The sequence below is a fragment of the Hevea brasiliensis genome, chromosome 1 (assembly GCF_030052815.1).
Source record: "Hevea brasiliensis isolate MT/VB/25A 57/8 chromosome 1, ASM3005281v1, whole genome shotgun sequence".
Classification (NCBI taxonomy): domain Eukaryota; kingdom Viridiplantae; phylum Streptophyta; class Magnoliopsida; order Malpighiales; family Euphorbiaceae; genus Hevea; species Hevea brasiliensis.
In genome coordinates this window covers 114,781,346-114,793,000 of record NC_079493.1, presented here as the reverse complement: position 1 = coordinate 114,793,000, position 11,655 = coordinate 114,781,346, and the positions used below count along the sequence as shown (strand labels likewise).

The 11,655-nt window shown below is 26.9% G+C and overlaps 2 protein-coding genes across 2 annotated transcripts; both read left to right on the top strand.

Moving 5' to 3' along the window:
* The first annotated feature begins 463 nt into the window (after positions 1 to 463).
* LOC110651390 (wall-associated receptor kinase-like 22) lies at positions 464 to 4,930 on the top strand. The gene is made up of 3 exons (XM_058147897.1): positions 464 to 1,492; positions 3,098 to 3,207; positions 3,630 to 4,930. Exons 1-3 carry the CDS (start codon positions 592 to 594, stop codon positions 4,845 to 4,847), a joined length of 2,229 nt encoding a protein of 742 aa, XP_058003880.1. The 5' UTR covers positions 464 to 591; the 3' UTR covers positions 4,848 to 4,930.
* A 4,507-nt stretch (positions 4,931 to 9,437) lies between these two features.
* On the top strand, positions 9,438 to 10,524 carry LOC131183423 (putative wall-associated receptor kinase-like 11). The gene is made up of 2 exons (XM_058154195.1): positions 9,438 to 9,453; positions 9,872 to 10,524. The coding sequence occupies exons 1-2, from the start codon at positions 9,438 to 9,440 to the stop codon at positions 10,522 to 10,524; spliced, it is 669 nt and encodes a 222-aa protein (XP_058010178.1).
* Positions 10,525 to 11,655: the final 1,131 nt, after the last annotated feature.

Genomic DNA, 11,655 nt, shown 5'->3' with positions numbered 1-11,655 from the left:
TTTGTTTTGAATATTATCTTTTTTTTTTCTTAATCCTAGTTGTTCAACTTGTTATTGTGACACATCAACCTATATTTTTGACATTTTGGCATAGAATGGTGCGTGTAACTCATTCTTTAATTAGGTTATACAAATTTGAGATTAAGAGTGATGGATTTAAGGAGTTTAGGTGTTTAATATATCACAAAATTTATTCAGGTGTGCAAAAGGCAAAATTTAAACTATTCAAGTGTCTAAAAATATTCTCCGCATGGATGCTTGGAAGGCTTGTATTTTGTATTTAGAGACGACCGAGTCCTTTCACTTATTTTTGTAAACTGATTTTATTAAGGAAAAGAAAAGAGATAAGAGGAGAATTGAAACAGACATGCACTAACAGAGAAAAATAGGAGGCTAACCCCACACAGGCAAAACAACAAACACATGGCCCCAAAAGCTAAGCTATAGAACTCCTTTATTTCCGACTTAATTGAGAAGGTGCGAAGAAACATCTCTATTCTCCAATCTCCAATTTCTATAAAGGCAGATATTGTTTAGCTTCTTGAACTCAAAAAGGCTCTCAAGACAAAGACCAAAAAAAGGGAAGCAAAAATGAGTGTGAAATTAGTGTCTCAAGTCAGTTTAAGTTTGGCACTATTGTTAACTATTCAGTTGGCAATAGCAAAGGGACTTATTGCAAAGCCTAGCTGTACAGACCATTGCGGAAATATAGATATTCCATACCCATTCGGAATGGGTGAGAAGGATTGTTATTTCAATGAATGGTTTGAGATTGAGTGCAAAGAAAGTAGAGCTTTTATAAGTAAAATCAAAATGGAGCTCCTCAATATTTCTACCGTAGGCCGGGCTAACGTCAAAAGTCCAATAATATCCTCCAATTGTTCCGACAGGGTGTCCGATTTGCCTTTCAATTTGACGGGAAGTCCTTTCTTCATTTCCGACTACAACGTATTCACTGCAGTAGGTTGCAACACCCGTGCTTTAATGATCGATCAATCTCTCCAACGCCTTGGGTGTGATTCAAAATGCCTTAGCCATAAGAAGGATGTTGATTGGAGACAAATGCTTCCTAATTTCATAGAAGAGGATTCCAGTAGTAATTATTTGATAGCGGACGATTATTGTAACGGCACCGATTGCTGTCAGGTTACAATACCTTCATCCCTTCAGGTTTTCAATGCAAGTTTTCAAGCCATAAATGATCAAAGCACAGATGGTTGCAAGCTGGCATTTCTAGCAGGAACATATGGATGGAACTCCTGGAGGAAAAAGGATCCAAATGTCCAGTTTCCGATGGTGCTAGATTGGATGCTCTATTCGAACCGAACTGAAAGTTATAATTGGATGATCAGTTCCGGCCTATGGAGTGGCAATATCTCGGAGTCGGAATCTCTGTATTGCTTCTACGGTTCTTCTTCTATTAATGGGGCAGCAGTATTCCGTTGTTATTGCAACCGTGGGTATGAGGGCAATCCTTACATTCGATGCACAGGTAAATTTAACAAGGTGTTGTTTTTACCTTTTTTTTTTGGGCTACAGTGCTACTATTTACATAATACAAGCTATAACACCCGCGAGATACGGCGGTTAAAATATTTTATTATCAAAGTTTTTACAATATTATCAACAAATAAAATTCTCTTTTATGTATATATTATAAACTAAATTATTTTTTTTATTATAAAAGTTAATTAATTATTTTTCATTTCTCACACATATAAATAAATTCATATATAGTTTTGTAAAAAAAATCATAATACTATGATTTTATAAATTAATATGTTAAAGTGACCAGTTAGAGATAATTTTTTATAAGCAAAAAAAAATTCGTCTCAATTCCCATATTCAATATATTCATGGTGTATTTTTATTTTTTTTTCTTTTAAAAATAATATATAATAATTAGGATAAATGTAATCATTTAATAATTTAAAAATATTAAAATGACATAAAATATTTTAAAATTAGATATTAAAAAAAAACTAAAGTTAAAAATTGAGAGATTTCAATCAAAATAAAAAGGAAAAAAATAATAAGATTTTTATTGAATACAAACTCAAAATTGAGTTTATATATATATATATATATATATATATATATATATATAAAAGTAAGATATTTAAGAGATATTTAAGAGGGGCTGATATTCTTGTAAAGAAGAGTACATTTTATATGTTGAATATATTGTATTTAATTAAATTAAAATATGTTTTTTATATCATTAATGTCATTAATTTTGTTTTAATGAAAATATAATTAAATAATTAATGCTGTTAATTATTATTGTTTAAAGATAAAAAGAAATTATGTCAATTTTTTCAATAAACTAAAACGTTGCGTAGAGATTATATTCATACATATCTTAAAAATTGTTATTATGTTTATGGTAAGTTCAAATTTTATCCAAATTCATATATTGATAGATAGCTTGAAATAAATACATAAATTTTATCAAAAAAAAAAAAAAAAAAAAAAAGTAAACAATCACTCACAGCTAAATCAGGATTTCATTTTAGTGTTATATATATATATATATATATATATATATATATATATTGATTTTTAATTTTTTTACATAATATATTAAAGAAAAAATTTATTAGTTAGTCTTTTTACTTTAAAAAAAAAAACTATTTATTCCTTCTATTTTTAGTCCACTTCATATCTTCTTATTTGGAGAGTTTTACTTATAATGTAAAAATATCACGTATTTAAATTAAAAAAAAAAATATTTAGTATCTTCGTAAATTACAATTCACTTTCTCTATTTTAATGAAACTAATTAATTGTTACCTATATTTTGAAAAATTTTATTTGATTCTTCTTAATAGTAAATTATAGTAATTATTATAGTAAATTTATAAACATAAATAAAATTACGATGATAAATAAAAATTTATTATTACAAAAAATGTGCATGTATTATTTTAGAGTTTGAAATTCATATACTAAAAGTTGACTTATTTGAGAATTCAACTGCTTAATTAAATGCACACATAATTTAATTAGAAGGTATTAATATGTTATTATCCATCTACCAATGGTACTATTCTTTTTCATTCACTTATTCTTTTCCATTTTGACTTTGTTATATTAGATATTGATGAATGCAAAGAGCAAAAGCATCATTGCAAGGGAATAACAAGATGTATGAATACTTCCGGATCATTTAAATGTGTACCTGACGCAAAATGGATTATATTGTTGGTAAGTCTTTTTTTGCCCGATAATATTATTAAATCATGTAAAGAGCTATAATATTTTCTACCATTTTTATGATCTAAAAAAATTTTAAGCAAATTTAATTAGTCTATATCATGTTATCCTTAATGGAATTATTTTTTATTAATACAATTATAAATAAATATATGATTTAATTATTTTAAAAAGTTTTGAATTATAAATAATATGAGATAATATAATTATGAAATCCATTATTTCTTAATTTCTATTGATTAATCTATAAATCAAATGAGTTTGCTTAATGATTTCTCTAAGTTTCATGGGTACTTTGACTAATGACTAAGTATGTTTTTTTTTTTTTTTTTCTTACTTATATTGACTTTGTTAAGTTAGTAAGTAATCATTTTAATATGTATTCAATTTTTTTTATGGTGCGAGTTATTTAGTGCACAGGCGGGATTATTGGAGTATTGGTAATAGTCTTTGGTATTCAGATGTTGTGCAAGCTTATGAAGAAAAGAAGGAACATCCAACTCAAAAAAAAGTTCTTTGAAAGGAATGGTGGCTTGCTGTTACAACAACAATTAACTTCAAGTGATGGTAGTGTTAAGAAAACACAAATATTTACATCAAAGGAGTTGGAAAAAGCCACTGATCGTTTCAATGATAACAGAATACTTGGTCAGGGAGGTCAGGGCACAGTGTACAAGGGAATGCTAGCAGATGGAAGAATTGTTGCTGTCAAAATGTCCAAATTAGTTGATGAGGAAAACTTACAAGAATTTATTAATGAACTTGTGATTCTTTCTCAGATAAATCACAGGAATGTTGTTAGGTTGTTGGGATGTTGCTTGGAGACCGAAGTTCCTTTGCTAGTCTATGAATTCATACCTAATGGATCTCTTTTCCAATATCTCCATGACCAAAGTGAGGAGGCTTCACTACCATGGGAAATGAGAGTAAGAATTGCTAGTGAAATTGCTGGGGCACTTGCATATTTACACTCAGCAGCTTCTATTCCCGTTTATCATCGTGACATTAAGTCCACAAATATACTCTTAGATGAGAAACACAGAGCAAAAATATCAGATTTTGGAACTTCAAGATCAATTGCCATTGATCAAACTCATTTGACAACTCACGTGCATGGCACTTTTGGTTATTTGGACCCAGAGTACTTCCAATCTAGCCAATTTACAGATAAGAGTGATGTCTATAGCTTTGGAGTGGTTCTGGTGGAGCTTTTAAGTAGACAAAAGCCAATTTATTCAAGTAGCTCACAAGAAACTATGAGTTTAGCCACAAATTTTATTCTTTTGATGGAAGAGAATAGACTTTTTGAAATTGTTGATGCTCGCATTACGAAGGATTGCCATGAAGAAGAAATTGTTGCAGTAGCTAATGTGGCACTAAGATGCCTAAATTTGAATGGAAAGAAACGACCTACAATGAAAGAAGTTGCAATAGAGTTAGAAAGGATTCGAGCATCCCCAAGTAACAAGTTGAATGTTCAACAAAACACTGAAGAGACTGAAAATACTGAAGAGGCTGCTGAAGTAATTATGTTGGAGATGGATGATGTTCCTACTTCAATTACTTGTGATTTTAGTAGTGTTGAAGCTATATCACTAGATCTCAAACCATTGATTTCTAGCGGAGCTTGATGATCAAGAAGATTAAACTTCTATTGGAAGGTAAGTTTTAGTTTTTTTTTTTTTTTTTAGACCGGTTTAAGCTTTTACTACTGCTTTTTTTTCTCATCTTTCATAACATGTAATAATATTAATTCTTGCTTTGTAGAACATTTAATAATATTAATTACTTACAGAACCTGATTATCAAGAAGGCTATGTGTGTATTTCGATCAAAGCATATATGTTTCATTTTTTTCTTACACTGGTCCTTTATTATTGCCTTTTATTTCCTCTTTTACATTAAAGTTGTTGAAGAAACTAACTAAAGAATCTAAATAATATACATTGCTTCGTGGGAAATTCTTATACGATGGGGAGCCACTCAAGTTTTTAAAATTAAAACTTTCTCCAAAAAATTTAGTATATTATGCTGTTGTCCTGCCCTCCACTTGAATTTACCTAACAAAAAAATTTACTCCTCCAATATTTTCATTTTTATTCTATCTATGTACTTTATATATATTTTATTTATTTTTTGTATTATTTAATCTTATCTCTACATTTAATTAAATTTTATTTAGTTCCATTTTAATATTTATTTTTTGTAATCTCAAAAATGAAATTTATTTTGGTCATTGTATTCTGATAACTTTTTATCAGATTTTTTCACTTAACATTTTAGGTCTTTGGTTAGGTATGTTAGATGGATATGTGCTAACGTGTAGTATGGATTTTTTTTATTAAAATTTTCCTAATTATTTAAAATTAATAAAATATATGATTTATAAAAAAAAATTAAAATTGATTTTTGTTTAATAAAAGTTTAAATTATTTTTTGGATTCATTGGAGGCACAATAGGCCAAATGTAATTGATGAGCTACATAGTGGGAGGTACTCCTTTTTATTTCTTACTATAAAGGTGAATAATTTTAGAATAGGTAGATGGAGAGATTTGAACTCGAGACATCTCTACTTCTTATAACTTAAAAGTGAAGGAAGATCAATCAGGCTACCCCTTGATTTATAAAGTATAATTTACAATTAATTTTTATTAATTATAATAATTATATGACTGTAAATTTTAGCGTCTCTGCCCTTGTCATCGTATATTCCAAATATAATATATATATATATATATATGGTAGGATCTATATGTAAAAAAAATGAAACTCGCATATTTGTGTATTTCTTTTTTTAGTGGGGGATTGGAAATGTAGAGACTCAAATTTAGATTTACCAAGTAAATAATATACACTTTTAGTCACGGAATTAAACCAGACTAAGCACACATTTGTATATTTAATACATAATGAATAAGTTGTTATTTTCCTTTATTTACGATATAATGATAATATTGTTTTGAATAGAAAAGATTTCAAGAGATTTTTTTTTAGTAGGAGATTGGAGACTCAAACTTACTATCTACGAAATGAATAATATACTTTTAATCGTTGGAACAAGCCAAGTTAAGCAAAAGATTCCAAGAATTGAAATTTCAACAAAACTTGAGTGCATGAACCTAACGAAAAGATAATGACCTCTTGCAATTTCTTCCGTTTCCAAGTTTACATTTGTTTTTGTTTTCCTATCGGAGGTATGGACACTTTTACTGTTGATTTTAATATTATTAGAAATTTCAATTTAATAAGATTAAGCATTACTTTTTATGATAATAAAATATTAACTCACAATAAATGAAATTATAATAAATATAAAATATTATGTACATTAATATCCTATAGGAGGTCCTTAAGGATATGATTTCTCAATTCATCAATCAACCAGCACAAAAATTAGTTTTGAGGAACTTCTCGTTTCATTGATTGATTGATTGACTAGCTATAACTTATCATGAATGGAAAAGAAGAAATCTAATGCTCTATTATTCTGTGTCCAAAATTATGGAGTGCGAGGATGTGACTTTTCTACAAAAATCTTTTTTTTTTTTTTTTCTTTTTCAATAAAACATACCTCCCTTCTGGGAATGTTCCTCTTTAGCATCAAGCTGGGCCAAATACCCACTAGATCCAGCAACGCTAGGCCCATAGCACACAACGCAATTAAGGAGCAAACGACAACGTCCACTGGTGAAACGCAGCACATCACTCACAAGCGTGGCATCCCAAGGCCAATGCAAGAATGACCTGTCCCATGTGACATCCTCCCACTCGGGGATTGATCCACCGTCGCCCTGTGTGTTATTAAATTCGGAGATAAGCCAAATTTGGCCTTGTAAATTTTAAGAATGTATAATTTAATCTACTTTTAATTTTTATTTACTTTAATTTTTTATTTTTATTTAAATTTAAATTAATTCAATATGTAACTTACTCACTACTACTTGGTGTTACTTTTTTTTTAATATTTTTAATGTTAATTACTTAATTAATATTTTTTAATGTTAATTAAATAATTATAATGAGTTAATTTTTATATTTAACTTTTTGATATTAATTAATAATATGGAAAAAAATAATATTTTATATTTTAATTTTATTTGATCATAATTTTTTAATTTTAACTAAGAAAATGAAAATTTAAAATAATATTTTTTTATTTTAAATAATTAAAATTAATTATAATAATAATTTTTAATTTTAATAAATTATATGAAAATAAAAATATTTTTTATTATTTTTCAATTTAATTAATTTATTTTTATTTAATTAATGAAAATATAAAAATAATATTTTTTCATACTTTCATTTTAATTAATAGTGTTAAATAATATTATTTTTATTATTTAATTTAATTAATTATAAAAAAATAAAAATAATATTTTAATATTAAAAAATAATAAAATATTAAAAAATTGTGTGTATATATCAATTGGGCTAATTTGAACTAAAACAAAAAATAGAAGGGCTAAATTGGATAAAAATTAAAAATATATTATATTAGATATTTTTAAAAAGTATAGGGAGCAAATTAAACTTATTTTCTATTAAATTCTATCTCGAAGGTGATCCTGCAAAAAACCCAAGTAAAATGGTAAATAGTTCAATAAGTAGACCGATGATTAAATCAGTAAGTCATTAAAAAAATTAATTAAATATATATAAATTAATTTAAAATTAATTAAGTATAACACTTGTTTTTTTAGAAAAATTAAATATAATATTTGTTAATATAAATAAATAAAATTAATTAATTAAAATAAAATTTTCATATTTATTAAGTTATATAAATTTTAATAGTATTTTTAAATTTTATATAAAAGTATTTTAATAATATAATGCATAAAAAAATTTCTATAAATGTATAAATTTTTTTTAATATTTATTAAATATTAAATATATGTTAAAAATAAATTTATTGAAATAAATTAAAAAACACATAATTATCAATTTAGTTTTATTAATTTTAATTTTAAAGATTTTTTTTATGAGACTTTAAGTTTAATTCTCTATATAAATATTAAAAAAATATAATAATTAAATTAATTGAATCAATTACATTACACTGATTTTATCACTGAATCGATCGAAATCATATTAAATCACTTCTCCATCTAATTTAATTACAAATTTAACTTAATTTAAAAAGTAGTTCACTCATTTAACTAACTAATTTCGTACGCATTTAATAGGCATTGCAGCCGCGAACTTTCTCCATCTTATGACACTAGAATTTGACCATCATTCCATTGAACAACTTTTTCGCATATAAAACCCTTTAAACCTTGGGATCAGGCTCATCAGCAAACACAAAAAATAAATAAATAAAGAGTTCTCTCGTTATTTTGATTGTTTAGCTTGTCACCTAGAGTACCTCCTCATTAGGGAACTCACTATGTCCTAAGCTACAAAATGCAAACGATTGAAGGAACTTTTATCGCGGGAAAAGGGAGATAGTGTTTTGACTACTTTGACTCTCAAGCCTCAATTTGTCATTCTCCACTTTGAATTTCCTAATAAAATAAAATTTTAAGTACTAAATTATTTTAAATTGAAAGTATTTGATTGAGTTAACATTTAATTTAGATTGTAGGTATTAATTTATTGACAAAAATTAAATTTTAAGTAGTAACTTGTTATGCTAAAACATGTTAGGGATTAATAAACATGTTATCCTTTTAAAAAACTATGGCTGTTTGAATTTTTAGCTTGTGTAGGGCACTGTGGATAATGAAGTTTGAAGTTAAAGTAAATTTTGATAGTGGCATTGTTGAGCAGTAATTATGAAAAATAAATATATTCATTGAATACATAATCTTTTCAACAAATTTTAGCCTATTAGAACAGAATTTAAAATTTAAAAATTTACAGGCCACAAAATGGAGAGATATAAACAACGGCAATATTAATCATTTTCTGATTTAGGCAATGGAGTATTATTTTAGAGCTGTTTGAAATCTCATATACGTGGACCTTGAGAATCAACTGCTTAATTAATTAAATGGACACATAATTTAGTTAGAATCTTTTAATTAGTAGGCATTATTGTGTTACTATCCATCTACAAATAGTACTATTCTTTTTTATTCACTTTTTCTTTTCATTTTGACTTTCTTAAATTAGATGTTGATGAATGCAAAGATCCGAGTATGGCGGTCATTGCAAGGGAATAACAAGATGTGTGAATACTTCTGGATCATTTAAATGTGTACCTGACGCAAAATGGATTATACTGTTGGTAAGTCTTCTTTTGCCCAATAATATCATTAAATCACGTACAGATCTATAATATTTTCTACCATTTTTATCATCTAAAAAAATTTTAAGTAAATTTAATTAATTAGTCTGCATCATGTTATCCTTAATGAAATTATTTTTAATTAATATAATTATAAATAAATATATGATTTAAATATTTTTAAAAATTTTAAATTATAAATAATATGAGATAATATAATTATGAGATTTATTATTTCTTAATTTCTATTGATTAATCTATAAATTAAATGAGTTTGCCTAATGATTTCTCCAAGTTACATTGACTAATAACTAAGTTTTTTTTTTTTTTCTTACTTATATTGACTTTGTTAAGTTAGTAAGTAATCATTTTAATATGTATTCAATTTTTTTTATGGTGCGAGTTATTTAGTGCACAGGCGGGATTATTGGAGTATTGGTAATAGTCTTTGGTATTCAGATGTTGTGCAAGCTTATGAAGAAAGGAAGGAACATCCAACTCAAAAAAAAGTTCTTTGAAAGGAATGGTGGCTTGCTGTTACAACAACAATTAACTTCAAGTGATGGTAGTGTTAAGAAAACACAAATATTTACATCAGAGGAGTTGGAAAAAGCCACTGATCGTTTCAATGATAACAGAATACTTGGTCAGGGAGGTCAGGGCACAGTGTACAAGGGAATGCTAGCAGATGGAAGAATTGTTGCCGTCAAAATGTCCAAATTAGTTGATGAGGAAAACTTACAAGAATTTATTAATGAACTTGTGATTCTTTCTCAGATAAATCACAGGAATGTTGTTAGGTTGTTGGGATGTTGCTTGGAGACCGAAGTTCCTTTGCTGGTCTATGAATTCATACCTAATGGATATCTTTTCCAATATCTCCATGACCAAAGTGAGGAGGCTTCACTACCATGGGAAATGAGAGTAAGAATTGCTAGTGAAATTGCTGGGGCACTTGCATATTTACACTCAGCAGCTTCTATTCCTGTTTATCATCGTGACATTAAGTCCACAAATATACTCTTAGATGAGAAACACAGAGTTAGAAAGGATTCGAGCATCCCCAAGTAACAAGTTGAATGTTGAACAAAACACTGAAAAGACTGAAAATACTGAAGAGGCTGTTGAAGTAATTATGTTGGAATTGGATGATGTTCCTACTTCAATTACTTGTGATTTTAGTAGTGTTGAAGCTATAGCACTAGATCTCAAACCATTGCTTTCTAACGGAGCTTGATGATCAAGAAGATTAAACTTCTATTGGAAGGTATGTTTTAGTTTTTTTTTTTTTAGACCGGTTTAAGCTTTTAATACTGCTTTTTTTTTTTCTCCACTTTCATAACATGTAATAATATTAATTCTTGCTTTGTAGAACATTTAATAATATTAATTACTTACAGAACCTGATTATCAAGAAGGCTATGTGTGTATTCAATCAAAGCATATATGTTTCATTTTTTTCTTACACTGGTCCTTTATTATTGCCTTTTATTTCCTCTTCTATATTAAAGTTGTTGAAGAAACTAACTAAAGAATCTAAAAAATACGTATTCCTTTATGGGAAATTTTTACTTATATTTAGTCCGCTGTATTGGGGCAAACCTAGGTTATAGGGCAGGGAGCCACTCAAGTTTTTAAAATTAAAATTTTGTCCATAAAATTTAGTATATTATGCTGTTGTCCTCCTCCTTTTGTAAAATAAAAAATTTACCTATAAAAAAATTATTTACTCTTCCAATATTTTCATTTTTATTCGATCTATGTACTTTATGTATATTTTATTCATTTTTTTATATTATTTAATCTTGATCTCTATATTTAATTAGATTTTATTTTGTTCCTCTTTAATATTTATTTTTTGTACTCTCAAAGATGAATTTAATTTTGGTCCCCATATTCTGATATCTTTTTATCAGATTTTTTTACTTAATATTTTAGTCTTTTGTTTAGTATATTGGATGGATATGTGCTAATCGTGTAGTGTGGATTTTTATTAAAATTTTTTAATTATTTAAAATAATAAAATATATGACTTATAAAAAAAATTGAAGATTGATTTTTGTTTAATAAAAGTTTAACTTATTTTTTGGATTCACTGGAGGCACAATAGGCCAAATATGGAGCTACATAGCAGGAGGTACCCTTTTCTATTTCTCATCATAAAGGTAAATAATATTAGAATAGGTAGATGGAGAAATTCAA

Excerpts from the sequence above, each read along its gene's own strand:
- LOC110651390 (XM_058147897.1), top strand. The coding sequence starts at position 592 with ATGAGTGTGAAATTAGTGTCTCAAGTCAGTTTAAGTTTGGCACTATTG. Across the intron at positions 1,493-3,097 it reads TCCTTACATTCGATGCACAG|ATATTGATGAATGCAAAGAG; the intron begins GTAAATTTAACA and ends TTGTTATATTAG. Across the intron at positions 3,208-3,629 it reads CAAAATGGATTATATTGTTG|TGCACAGGCGGGATTATTGG; the intron begins GTAAGTCTTTTT and ends CGAGTTATTTAG.